At 36.7% G+C, this 13,435-nt stretch overlaps 1 protein-coding gene across 1 annotated transcript in view; it reads right to left on the bottom strand.

Moving 5' to 3' along the window:
- The window catches only part of DNHD1 (dynein heavy chain domain 1), a 120,225-nt gene that overhangs the window by 73,150 nt on the left and 33,640 nt on the right, over positions 1-13,435 (bottom strand). The window contains exons 9-11 of the mRNA XM_074302538.1: positions 10,621-10,875; positions 10,388-10,525; positions 10,019-10,070 (exon numbers count right to left, since the gene is read on the bottom strand). Coding sequence (XP_074158639.1) covers positions 10,019-10,070; positions 10,388-10,525; positions 10,621-10,875 — 445 coding nt within the window. The remainder of the gene's footprint in view (positions 1-10,018; positions 10,071-10,387; positions 10,526-10,620; positions 10,876-13,435) is intronic.

Genomic DNA, 13,435 nt, shown 5'->3' with positions numbered 1-13,435 from the left:
TTCTGCTTAGAAGGTAGTCTCTCAGATATTTTATATATTATATAATTATTTTGAATAGAATCTATCAATTCCTATTGTTGGTATTATATCCCAAAAGGTAGGTTTATTTTGTTACCTGCTATTTTGCTTAAATTATTAAATTAATTTTAGTTGATTCTCTAGGGTTCTCTTAGGTCATATCATATGAAAAAAAATTATAATTTTGTTTTCTTTTTGTTCATCTTAGTCTCATTTATTTTTGTCTTACTATTTTGGTTAATCTTTCTAGCATAATTATCAAATAATGATATAATGGGCATCTTTATCTTTGATCTAACTAGAAAGACTTATAGCCCCATTATATGTAATGATAGCTCTTCGTTTTAGATAAATATCACATTAAAGAAATTTCCTCTTATTCCTAGATTTTCTAAATTTTTTTAAAAATAGGAATGATAAAATCCTGGCCAAAGCTTTCTCTGAATCTATTGATAAAAATTGTTGCTATTATTGTTAATAAGGTCAATCATGTTGCTCAGTTTTCTTAATACTGAATCAACCCCATACCAAAATGAAGTCAAAATGGGTATATGATTTGGGAGTAAAGATACCATAAGCAAATTAGGAGAGCAAGGTATAGTTTACTGTAATGGCCAGGCTAGCTTTCTTGAAGATCTCTGGACAGACCTTGATCTTAGCAGGAGAGTCACCATGAGGATAGTCAGGGATACAGTCTGGAGTCTTTATTCTTGAGTCTGAAGTTTGACCTCGAGCTCACACACACACTCACTCTCACACACACTCACTCTCACACTTTTTCTCACTCAGTTTCTCCTCCACAGTTTGTCTCCATTAGTCTGTTCACTCTGACTCTGTCCCCAGTTCTATCAGGCCTTAAATACCCTCTTACAATTACATCACTACAGCATATTGAGTATGTGCCAGTTGTAGGACTATTACTTCACCATGCTAAATACTAAGTACATGTAAATTAGAGAGCCATCAACTCATCAATCACTCTGAGTTAACACCTTGTTGTAAGTGTCCTTGTTTCAAGTATACTTCTCCAGAGTTTCGGCCCTCTACAATTTACCTATTAGATCTTTGGAGAAGGGAGGAATTTATGATGAAAGAACTAGAGAGCACTATGAAATGCACAAGGAACAACTTTGATTATATTAAATTAAAATTTTATGCACAAATAAAGCCAATACAAACAAGATTAAAAGGGAAGTACAAAGCTGGGAAAAAATTTTACAGCCAGTGTTTCTGATAAAGGCCTCATTTCTAAAATATATAGAAAACTATGTCAAATTTATAAAAATGCAAATCATTCCCCAATTGACAAATGGTCAAAGGATAGGAACAATTTTCAGATGATGAAATTAAAGCCATCTATAATCGTCCCCCCCCCCCCTGAGGTTGGGGTTAAGCGACTTGCCCAGGGTCACACAGCTAGGAAGTATTAAATGTGTGAGACCACATTTGAACTCCGGTCCTCCTGAATTCAAGGCTGGTGCTCTATCCACTGCGCCACCTAGCTGTCCCCAAAGCCATCTATAATCTTATGAAAAAATGCTCCAAATCATTCTTGATTAGAGAAATGCAAATTAAAACAACTCTGAAGTACCACCTCACACCTTTCAGACTTACTAAGATGATAGGAAAAGATAATGAAAAATGTTGGAGGGGATGTAGGGAAATAGGGAAACTAATAAATCAATGCATTACTGGTAAAGTTGTGAAATGATCCAACCATTCTATTAAGTAATTTGGAAGTATGCCTAAAGGGCTATAAAATTGTGCATACCCTTTGATGCAACAGTGGATCACAAGAAAACCACAAAAGAGGGAAATGAACCCACGTTTAAAAATGTTTGGAGCAGCTCTTTTTGTGGTGGCAAAAAATTGGAAAATGAATAGATACTCATCAACTAGGGAATAGCTGAATAAGTTGTAGTATATGAAAGTAACAGAATACTATTATTCTATTAAAAAAAAAAAGGCCTGGAAAGATTGACACAAACTGATATGGAGTAAAACAAATAGAACCAGGAATACACTGTACACAGTAACAGCAAGACTGTGCAATGATCAACTATGAAAGACTTGGTTCTTCTCAACAGTTCAATGACCCAAGGCAATTTCAATAAACTTTGGATAGAAAAACACCATCTGCATCCAGAAAGACACCTATGGAGACAATGAAATCAACACATGCTGTGTTTACTTTTTTTTTCTTTTGTGGTTTTTCCCTCTTGTCCTGATTTTTCTCTCCCAACATGATTCATAAAGAAATGTGTACTTAAAAAAAAAAAAAAACCTAATGTAAATGTATAACCAGAAAACAATTTAAAAAAGAATAATAAACTCTATTTTTGATACAATCCAATTTTGCTCTAATTTGATTCGAATGTATCATTTTTGTGATATATTTCTGTAATACATTTTCTAGGTTTTTTGTCATATTTATTATATTTTCAGTTTTGCAGTTTTCTTTGTTTTACTACTTTCTGACTTAAGTTATCAAAACTATACTAGTGTCATATAATATAAGACCCATTTCTTTCCTACTTTTTTCAAATAGCTAATACCACATTGGAGTTTTTCTGAGACTGTTTGATGTAATTTTTAAATTCCAACTTGTCTTGAGGATTTTTCTTTGGGAGTCTATGGCTTATTCAATTTCTTTTTCTAAGTTTCATTGGTATATATATATATATATATGTATATATATATACACATATATATATGCAAAATTGTTTCTAATAATTTCCTATATATTTTCTTCATTTGTTGTGAATTTTCTCATTTTTCCTCTTAAAAAATTAACAAATGATTTGTCTTTTCTTTTTTACAACAGTTCCTTATTTTATTAATTAATTAAATAAGGGCTATTTACCTTCAATTTTGTTTCTCTGATTTTTAAAATTAATGTTTTGCTGTTCAATTAACATTTTTAAATTTTGTTTTCTAAGCTTTTTAGTTATATGACAAATTAATATGCTCTTTAATAAAAATATTTAGAGACACATTTTCTTCTAAGTACTTCTTTAGCTGCATTCCACATATTTGAGTTATCTCAAAATTTTCTTTGATTATTGTTTCTGTTCCTTGACAAATTCTTTAGGATTATTTAGTCTACAATTAAATTTAGTCTTTAAGCCTTTCTTCAAAGACCCTTTACTGAACATAATTTTACTGAGTGTGGTCAGTAAAGAATGTGTATAATATTGACATAATTTTTGTGAAGTTTTTATGCTATTATACTTAAGTCAATATTTGTAAAAGTACCATGCATAGTTGGGAAATATGTTTTATCCTATTTGTTTACATTCAGAGGTATATAATTAACTTTTCTAACACTCTGTTCCCAGTTTTAAACTTCTCTTTTTTATTAAATTTTTCTTATGTCTTAAAAAGGTATTCTGATAACCTCAATTATTATTTTATTAACTATTTCTCCTTGTAACATGTTTAACAAAGTATTTAGAAGGTATGGCATAAATGTTTCAAAGTGTTATTGAGAATGACATTCAAAATAAAATAATTTTCCTTTTTAATCTCTTCTAATTAAGCCTATTTGTCTGTTTCCTTCTTAAGATCATGACTGCCATACCCTGCTTTTTTAAAATTTAGCTGAATTTAATAAGCTAAAGTTGGATTTTTCTCTAGCTCCTAATTTGAACTTGATATGAATCTATGACTCTAGAGTGTTTCTTGTAAGTAATATATGGTTGGATTCTGCTTTCTAAACCATTCTGCTATCTTCTTCTGTTTCATGAGTGAATTCATCCTATTCACATTCTCAGTTGTGATCACTGAGTAAATATTTAGTCTTATACTTTTCCTTCTTTTTCTTCTGTTTTTACCAGGAAGGAGAGGGTGGTGATAGAGTTAAGTGTGAAGCAAAAGTAATCTGCTTGATGAATCTATGTATACTTCCTTATCCCTTTTATTTTCCCAAAACCACTTCCACGTCTTGTGCGACTCTTTATTCCTCTTTATAATCATTGGTGACATTAGAGAGACACATTTCTTCTTTCCCTATTAGAATATAAACACTTCAACCTTGAATAGTTCACACATTGTTATTTTATATTTCTCTTTAATGTTGTGCTTTCATTTTGAAGTTTGTTTTTTTTTCAGCTCTATCTTTTCATCAGGAATACTGGGAAGTTTTCCATTTTATTAGAGGTCCATTCCCCCACGTAGGATTATTCTCAGTTTTGCTGAGATTGAAGAGAGATTCTCTGTAGTTAACCTATCAAAGACCAAATTACAAAATTTCTTCTTTTTTTTTTTTTTATAGTGGTAGATGTGACACTCATTGAAGCTTCTGATTGCCTGAATTCAGTTTCTCTAGCTGCTTGAAATATTTTTTCTCTTCCTTGAAAGCTCTGTATTTTTACTATGATGTTTCTAAGAGTTTTCCTTTGGTTTCTGAGAGCTTCTTTCTGGAGGTAACTGGTAGATTCTTTTTATTTTCCCTTTGTCCTTGGATTTTTAACACACTTGGGAAGTTTTCTTTTATATTCTCTTGAAGTATGCTCTTTTTAGCATAACTTTTCATGATGTTTTTCAAGTCAGTTGTCTTTTTATGTGAGATGGCTTTTTTTTTTCATTTTTATAACTTGAATATTTGTTTTTTCTTGTGGTCATTGGCTTCTATTTGAGCCATTCTATTTTCAGGGAGCCTATTTCTTGTTTTGTATCTTTTGGATTAAACTATTAATTCTTCTTCCTAGTCTTTCCACTAGAGCTTTTTTTTTTCTTTTTTAATTCTTTCCTCTAGAAAGAAATTATAGTTATTCATATAATTAATTTGTAAATATAATTTTAAATTGTCCTTCTTCCTGAATTTTTAGTTGACCTAGAGGTCAATATGTTTATCTTTGGGACTTTGTAGACCTTGAAGAGTTATTTTCTTCTGGCTTTTTGGGTGTCTCAAGATCCATAAAAGCTAAAATTGGTTTCATTTTTGTTTACTCATTCTTCTAGGCTTATAGCCTGTTTGGGTCATGCATTGAAAGAACAATTCTGGAATGTTGGGGCCTTATTTGGTATTTAGTTCTGTTATGCCAGGTTTTGCTGTTTTTTCTGTATTTTAAGTACTATGTAGTTTCATCATCTTAGGGCAGCTAGGTATATAGGACACCCAATATTGGTATTGTTCGCAAAAGATTCCATGGAACTCTATCAGGGTTGGGGAGTAGGGACAAGCTGCTGATGCCCACTCTTTCCCCACTTACAAACTAGTCCAGGAATAGTGTAAAAACCACCTCTTTTTTAGAATGAGAGAAGAATCCTTTATTCAGCAATTCTCATGAGAAGTGAGTATGTTCCTGGGGGGTGGGGGTGAGAGAAGGGGAGGAAATATACACCAAATACAGAAGTGGGAGCAAGATTTAATCTGTTAGTTAGGTTTCTTATTCCTCCCTTCAAGGTTTGAATTGGTTGGATTTACACTTAAGACTTAGTTTCAATGGGTTGGATTTACAATCCGAGTTACAGTTGTTCAGATTTACAATCTTCTTTATTCCTTGTGCCCAGTTATTGACTCTAGCTGATTCAGGCTGCTTTAGGCCCTTTGTCAAGAACTTATGTTTTTTAGCCAATTTCTTGACTCATGTGGTGATTGGTTGGAGATAATTTAACAAAATATTTCACCTCTCCATCCCGTTTTGAAAATATCTATGGAAATCTAACTTCTCATACTCCTCACAAAGTCAAGAAGACCTAAGTTCAAATCCAACCTCAGACCTTTCCAAGCTATGTGACCCAGGGTACTAAGTCACTTAATCCTATTTGTGACAGTTTTCTCATTTAGAGAAAGAAATGGCAAACAACTCTAGTATCTTTTTGAAAAACAACAATAATAACAAATGCAAATGAGGTCACAAAGAGACAGACATAACTGAAATAACTAAACAAATTTCTGGATCTTAGTAGGGGTTTAGGTCAGAAAGACATTTTTAGCACACTGTAAGATCTAGAGAGCTGTCTGATTGCTACTCTCTTGCACTGCACTTTGTGGGCTACTATGCCAGATCTGGGGTAAGGCAATGAAACTGTGGGTTGGGATTTCAGTAGACAAGGTAGTCCCAACTTATCAACTATCTTGAAAATTCTATAGGCTTAGAGCAAAAGAACCAAAAGCTTGGCCCTGGTCCACATTTCACTACCTGGTTTCTCAGCTACAGGTCCTGAGCCAGGTTTGTGATAAGAACTGGTGAAACTGTTCTGGGATATGAGACACAAACTTATAGTTTTCAATCATCTGGTACTAGCTTCTATGTTATTCTTTACTCCTGTATCACAATACAAAGCAACACAGCTGCAGGCTCATCCCAGATATGCCTCAATATACAGTTAAAGTCCCTTTACCCTTCCCAGCCTCAGTATGAACTAGATCTAATGCTAGGATCCAGTGTTAAGTCAACACAGTTAACAACTCACTTCTTTCCTGCTCTCTACCCTAGTCCCCAAGCAGAAAGGCTCTTCTTGGGCCTCCTTAGCTTCTCCTTATCTACTTTAGGGTGGACTTCTCCTTGGATTTCTTACTTGTCACTCAGGCTGGCCCTTATTCTCAGTCTTTGTTGGTACGATTACTCTGTTCTAGACCTGTTCTCTTCTCCTTCTATGAAGGTAATTACTTAACTACCATTTCTAAGCTCATGATTCTCAGATCCATCTATCCTACCCTATTCTCTCTGTTAAACTCCAGTCTCACATCTCCAACAGCTTATTGAATATCTGAAGCTGGATATCCTATAGATATCTTAAAACTAACATGTCCAAAACTGAACTCATTATCTTTCTACCCAAATTCTCCTTTTTTCTAATGTCCTCATTACTGCTTACGGGTACCACACAATCCTACTACCCCACATTCATAGATATCATCCTCCTCTCCTCACCATTATTCACACACACCCCATATCCAATCTTTTGCCAAGGTCTCTTGATTTCCTACATCTCTCAAATAGACCTCCTTCCCTCTTCTAATACTATCACGACGCTCATCCTAATCTCACACTTGGACTACTGTAATAGCCTTCTGGTTGGTTCATCAGCCACAAGTTTTTCCCCACTCCAGTCCATCCCTTTGATTTTCTTAAAGCCAAGTCTGACTCCATCATCTTCTAGTCAGAAGTGTCTTCCCCTCCCAAATTGATTCTTTTGTGAAGGCAAACTAAGGCCAAGTTTTGCCTCAATTCTAATCTAGGCTTTAATTACGAATGGGCACTGCTTCAGACAAACTGAGACTTGGGAAAGACCTTAGCTAAAAAAGGCAAGGTTTCTCACTACACTGGGGCCATTGCCAGGGATCCTGACTCATGGCTTGCTACTGGATCCAGAAGACTGGAGGAAAGAATGAGGCTCTGCCGCACTTAAATCCTATTCAAATCCCATTTGTAAGTCAAAACTAAACATGCCTGACATCATTGGTCCTATTTGAGACAACAACAATTTCCTATATATCCTGTATTTGGCTTGTCTCTATGTAGTTGTTTATATGTTATCTTCTCTATTAAATTGTGAGCTCTTTAAGGTTAGGATATTGTCATTTGTCTTCCTTTGTATCCCCAAGGCTTAACACAGTTCCTAGCATACAACAGGCACTTAAATAAATGGCTATTGACTGAGTTATTTCATGTTACATGCTAAGGGGTTTATACAGATTTTGCTCTTCTCTATAAAGTTGATGATTAGGATATGTATTTATTGATATGCTTTAACTTTGGTGTGAGAATACAAGGAGCAAACAAGTTGGAAGTTCCAGCTTCCATTTTGGGACTGGGGGGGAGGGAGCACAAATTTTGTTTTTTGGAGACTTACCAAGCTATAGTTTTATGAATGATTTTAAAACATCAAAAAAACAGAATTCCAAGTCTCTTCATAATTTTTCCAGTTATAATTACTAGTCACAAAAGAAGGTTGGAAAATAAAGGGGGAATCGATTATTTTGCTTTCACTCTCCAGCCTAACTTCCTGACACCTGCTATAGAACTGCACAGTGACATCTCATAGTTACATTTACATATTCTGTCAATAATCATCACCCCCTTCAGAGTCAGTGGAGCCATGCAGTGACTGACTCTTTGTGAAGTGAGTCATAAAAGGAACTTTGGCATCTTCATATGAAGCTTTCTAAGTTGCTAAACAGTAGGTTGTTTGCCATAAGATAAAATATGGCCCAGAGAACAGCCTGCCCAGTCAGATAGGAAACCTGGAAGCCTAATGGGGTAATCAGTGCAGAATTCCCAATAATGACTATCCATTAACAATTTTAACAAAACAATGAATTCTGGGAGATCAGGAGATTGGCAACCAAATTTCTCCCAAGACACTTATCAAGCTCTCAGTATGGTAATAAAGGGAATCTCTATCTGGCCCTATAATCAGACATTTTTCTGTACTTCTCTAATAAGACAGCAACCCTAATCCCTAAGCACATTTTCATGTGCATAGAGTACAATATTTTGTTTGTATTTCTGAAAGCTACTGCTAGCATAGTAGCACAGTACATAGTATAGTGATTGGACCTCTAGCGAGTGTGGAATTTTTATAGATCTTATGAGATTGTGCAATCTCCCTCACCTCTCTCCAAGCCTTACCTCATTCAGAGATAGTACTAACTATATAGACAGATTTTGGGTCTTAAAGAGTCTTTCAGAGGCGGGCTACAGTGCTAGTAAAATAATCTGGCTAAAAAACTCCTACTGGCAATTAAAGCATCAGTTTATAAGGTACCAAAAAGAAGAGAAGTTAGAGGGGAAAAAATTTGCAGAGAAACTTCCAGGAAAGAGATGGCAGAAATAAGCACTAGTTCAATACAAGCAACCTGAAGCCAGAAAGAAAAAATGTATTTCTCCTTCAGGAGCCAAGTAACGAAGATGAGCACCAGAGAGTAGAAAATCCAGTTCAGCATTGGTCCAGAAGAAACCCTTAAATTCAAGTCAAGATTGAACTAAAGACATTAACTGAACTGGAACAGATTTATTTAGAGCTAAAAAGCTTAGTCATCAAGTTTTTTTTTTTTGTTTTGTTTTGTTTTGTTTTGTTTTTTTGTTTGTTTGTTTGTTTTGTTTTTTTTTAAATCTGCCAAGGATGTTGAACTCTATTTCTAAAGTTTGCAGGTCTCTGTGAGACCAGTGATCTGGCTTCAGGGTAGGTGATGGGGAAGAAAACAAGGCCCAATGAGAAATAATTGGCAGAGACAAAGAGAATACAACACCTGAAGCCCAAGAGCCAAATTGTAAAAAGAGCATCACAGTAACTCTTAAGACTGAACTCCAGATAAAATCAGATTACTAATATCTACTTTTATGAGCTATTCTCTGTTAGGATTACAAGGTGATAACTCAGATTATCTAAACAATTCTCTAGCTCAGAATTCACACCTTTAGTTCAAATCTTTAAAAGGAATTTACACCTTTAGACTTCTGAAAAGGAGTTTACATATTTAAAGGAGTTTACACCTTTAAAAAAGGAGCAAGTTCATTGGTTGAAGTATTTCCCGCAAGCCCCTGAGTTCTCACAAGCCCATTCTCTTAGAGGATAAAAGAAGGCAACACTGAGTCTGAAGTCAGTCTAGACTGGGACATTGAGTTGGGATGTCAGTCTGAATTGAGTCAAAGAGAAAATGTCCCTGCTCACAGAGGAAAAGATTATACGGAAAAGAAACCTCCCAGAGAACAATTGACATTACAATTCTCAAAAACTCTCTCCACTGCCACTTTTATCCGCACCCCACAATATTTGCTCAATATTTATTCTCAGGGCTTTGGATTGACTCTCTCCACACTAAACACAAATTCCATAAAACCATAAAACTCTTTTCTGGAGTCACAAGGAAGGAGCTAAGCCATTATAACCTAAGGTACAGAGGTTCCCTTCCTATCCTAGGCAATCTTCTCATGTCACTTTCCCCCTATTCCTCCAATGCCCTGGTTTCCCCTTCTACTACTCATCATTCCAAGGTTGGTCAGGCCTCAGCCAGGACCAAAATGAAAGTGTCTTTTTTATTACATACCTGAGTCTAGGAGAAGGTTTACAGGGGTTTGAGGATCTGGAGACTTCATGATCTTTCAAATGAGGATGTCAGAGAAAATGCAGAAAATAAGAACAGAAAGGATAATGAACATTAGACTAAGGGCAGTGGGCACTTTGAAGGGATGGTGGTGGTGGTAAATAAGAAAAGACAGAAGGGTGGTGGGAATTAAGGTGGCCCCCAGAAATATATTTCAGGTGCATAGATGACTGCAGGAGCTACAGCTAGGACAGAGTTCCTACCACACAGAATTTTGGTGGAATATAGGGCCTGGCCACACTGATATCTACAACTTCGCAGAGATCTGTCCCGGATACTGTGACCCAGAAACTCCATCCCTGGTCCAGTTACCATTAGGGTTGAGATCATCACAGTCTTCAACCCCTCAGATAAAATATGGGCCATCTGCTCTGCACTTGGCACCACGAGTAGCTTTCCATCTTCATCAAAGGCCAACGTTCCTGTCAGCAAGGCAACTGTCCTTGGAGCCTGGAGAGGATATCCAGCAAAAATCGTTGGGGAGTTAACCTTCTCCGTTTTCCTGAACTTTGTATTTACCCCATACTACTCTGCCTTGCTCTTACCTGTAGGACACAAGTAACAAACGTGACCAGCTCGTTCTCCAAAATAGAGATGAGGTTCTGACAGGTCATTAGGTCAACAAGGAAGGCAAAGCGCCCCAAAAGTTGCCACCACAGTTCAGCTCGATTCAGCTTCTGTGTTAGCTGCTGCCGACGAAACCATTTTCGATACATGGAGCCCTTTGCTGAACTGTATTCAGAGACACTCTCCACTCGCTCCTGCAGGCCCTGCCGCATGCGATATGTGTCTTCATGCACCTGGCACAGAAGATGGAAATACAGTAAAGCACAGCCATAGACCCAACCCAGTTATAGATCCAACATAACCCAAAGTCCAGACTATTTATATACAAAGCAGCAAAAATATGTGAAGTAGAACAACCTTTTAGAAGGGGAAAGAAAAAAAGGACAGATCTATCTAAAGCTAAAAATCTAGTCATCAAGTTTTGTTTTATTTACTCTGTCAATCAGGGTATTGAACTCAATTTCTAAAGTTTGCCTATCTCTGTGAGACCAAAAATATGGCTTCAGGGCAGGGGATGGGAAGAAAACAAGGCCCAATGGGAAAGAGAAGTAAGAGAATGAACTTTCACTTAACCTTACCATCCTTCCAAACTTCTAGTCTAGATCTTCCTTTCCTCAAACTTCTAAAAACAAAAGGAACCACACACCTACATTCATTGCCTCTACTTCCTTTCCTTTCATCCACTCCTTAACCTCTAGTAATCCTAACTTCACCTAACTTCCATCATTCAATTGAAACTTTTCAAGAATACCAACCATCTCTTAATTGCCAAATCTAATAGTCTTTTCTCATTCTCCTTCATTCCTTACTTCTCTCCCAACCATATAGAAGATGGCACTCTAGCTAACATTTAAAGGAAACGGGATTCCAAAAGGGAGAGATGAGGACTTAAGGAGTCCAGCCTGTGTAAAGACATGAAGATGGAATGTACTATGTGAAGGACAAGGTCAATTTGGGTGAAGAGAAGTAATACTGAGTAAAACTGGAAAGCCAGGTAAGAATCCATGTAAAGGGCTTTCCATAGCAAATACAGTACTGTTGTTTGTCCTTCATTCTCAAAAACCAGGACATTAGGAAGGGGATGCCATGGCATGCAAGTAAATTGGTTTAGAGAAAGGGAAGCCTAGGCAAGGTCACCTGCCTCACTTTCCCCTCCAGAGACAGATATAGATCAGGATGACTGGAGATGGCCTTGGATCTAATGGGAGACCTGGCCCTTTCCAAGCCAAGGTCTTTAACAAGTTTGACTGAGAAAACACCCATCACTGGTGAGCTAGCAATTGAGGCTAAGATAAAGTAGGAGAGGATTACATATATAGCTCTTCCTTGTTTCTTTTTTCTTCTTTAAAAAGAGACTAAAAAAGTTCTAACTTCATCTGAAGAAATTAGCTATTTTAAGCAGATACAGAGAACCAAAACTCAGCTGGGAAAAATCCAAGTTTGAAGACTTTCAGACAAGTGACCAATGATACCCCTTCCCTCCTCAGTCAATTAAACAATCAGAACATACATGAAGCATTTCCTACGTTCTGGGGATACAAAAATCAGAGAAAGGAAAGCATACTGAATAAGGCCAATCAGTATTTGATCCTAGAGGTAATAAGTGGAGTTTATTTCAAGAAGCAGGGAGCAGGGGAAAGTGCCATGGTAAGACTTGTTATTTAGGAGTACTACTTTTGCAACTGTAGAGAATATATTGGAGAGAAGTTAGACATAAAACAAGGAAACCAATAAGGAAACTTTACAGCTGATTGTATATATAGGATACAAAACAATGAGGCAATTAAAATGAACTTAAAGTTGTGAACCTGAGTGAGTGAAGAGATGACAGGGCCCACAAAAGAAAAAGGGAAATTTATACAAGTTGTGGGTGAGTAGCTAGAAATAATGAGTTCTGTCTTAGACATGCTGAGTTTGAGATGCTTAAAAGATATCAGTTGGATATGTTCAGTAGGTAGCTAATGATGTAAAAACTGAACTCAGGAGGTAGTAAAGGGCTATATGTCTAGACCTGGGGCTTCTGGCCAAAAATGCTTGCCTAAGCAGATTAAAGGCAGCTCAGCTCCCCCACATCTACTCAAACAAAAAAAAAATTTAAATCATCAGTAGCATTTCCTAGCTGTGTGACCCTCAGCAAGTCACGTAACCCCAATTGCCTCAACAACAAAATCATCAGACCAAATAATGATTAGGAAATTGATCAAGAAACTATCAGCCAGGGGGGCAGCTAGGTGACACAGTGGATAGAGCACCAGCCCTAAATTCAGGAGGACCCCAGTTCAAATTTGATCTCAGACACTTAACACTTCCTAGCTGTGTGACTCTGGGCAAGTCACTTAACCCCAGCCTCAGGGGGAAAAAAAAGAAAAGAAAAGAAAGAAACTATCAGCCAGAAAGCCTGAGGCAATAGGAAAGAAGGCTGTCAGCAAGGCACCTGCCAACATAAGCAAACAATCCAGCAGGTTCTTAACATGTCATGAGATGGACCAGACACACATATTGATGATAAGATTCTCTCTCCCCAGTTGGAGTGAAGAATTTCCTTGATAAATCTGTTGGAGGACAAGGGATCCACAAAGAGCATCTTGGAAGCTGCAGGGCTTCCAAGTAACCGGTCTAGAGGTACAGCAGCACTCATCCAGAAACACAGATTCAATTCCCTGGAACCCCTGAAAACACAAAGGACCCTGAAGATGGAGCATTTTGAACCTCAAAAATTCAAGGGGACCTAATCTGGAGAGGTAAGAGATTAGAACTAAGAACAAAAAGAGCTGACCACATCACTCAAAAGTA

Source organism: Sminthopsis crassicaudata, chromosome 3, assembly GCF_048593235.1.
Source record: "Sminthopsis crassicaudata isolate SCR6 chromosome 3, ASM4859323v1, whole genome shotgun sequence".
NCBI lineage: Eukaryota > Metazoa > Chordata > Mammalia > Dasyuromorphia > Dasyuridae > Sminthopsis > Sminthopsis crassicaudata.
The sequence above is the reverse complement of the archived record's forward strand: the minus strand, read 5'-3'. Positions and strand labels throughout refer to the sequence as shown.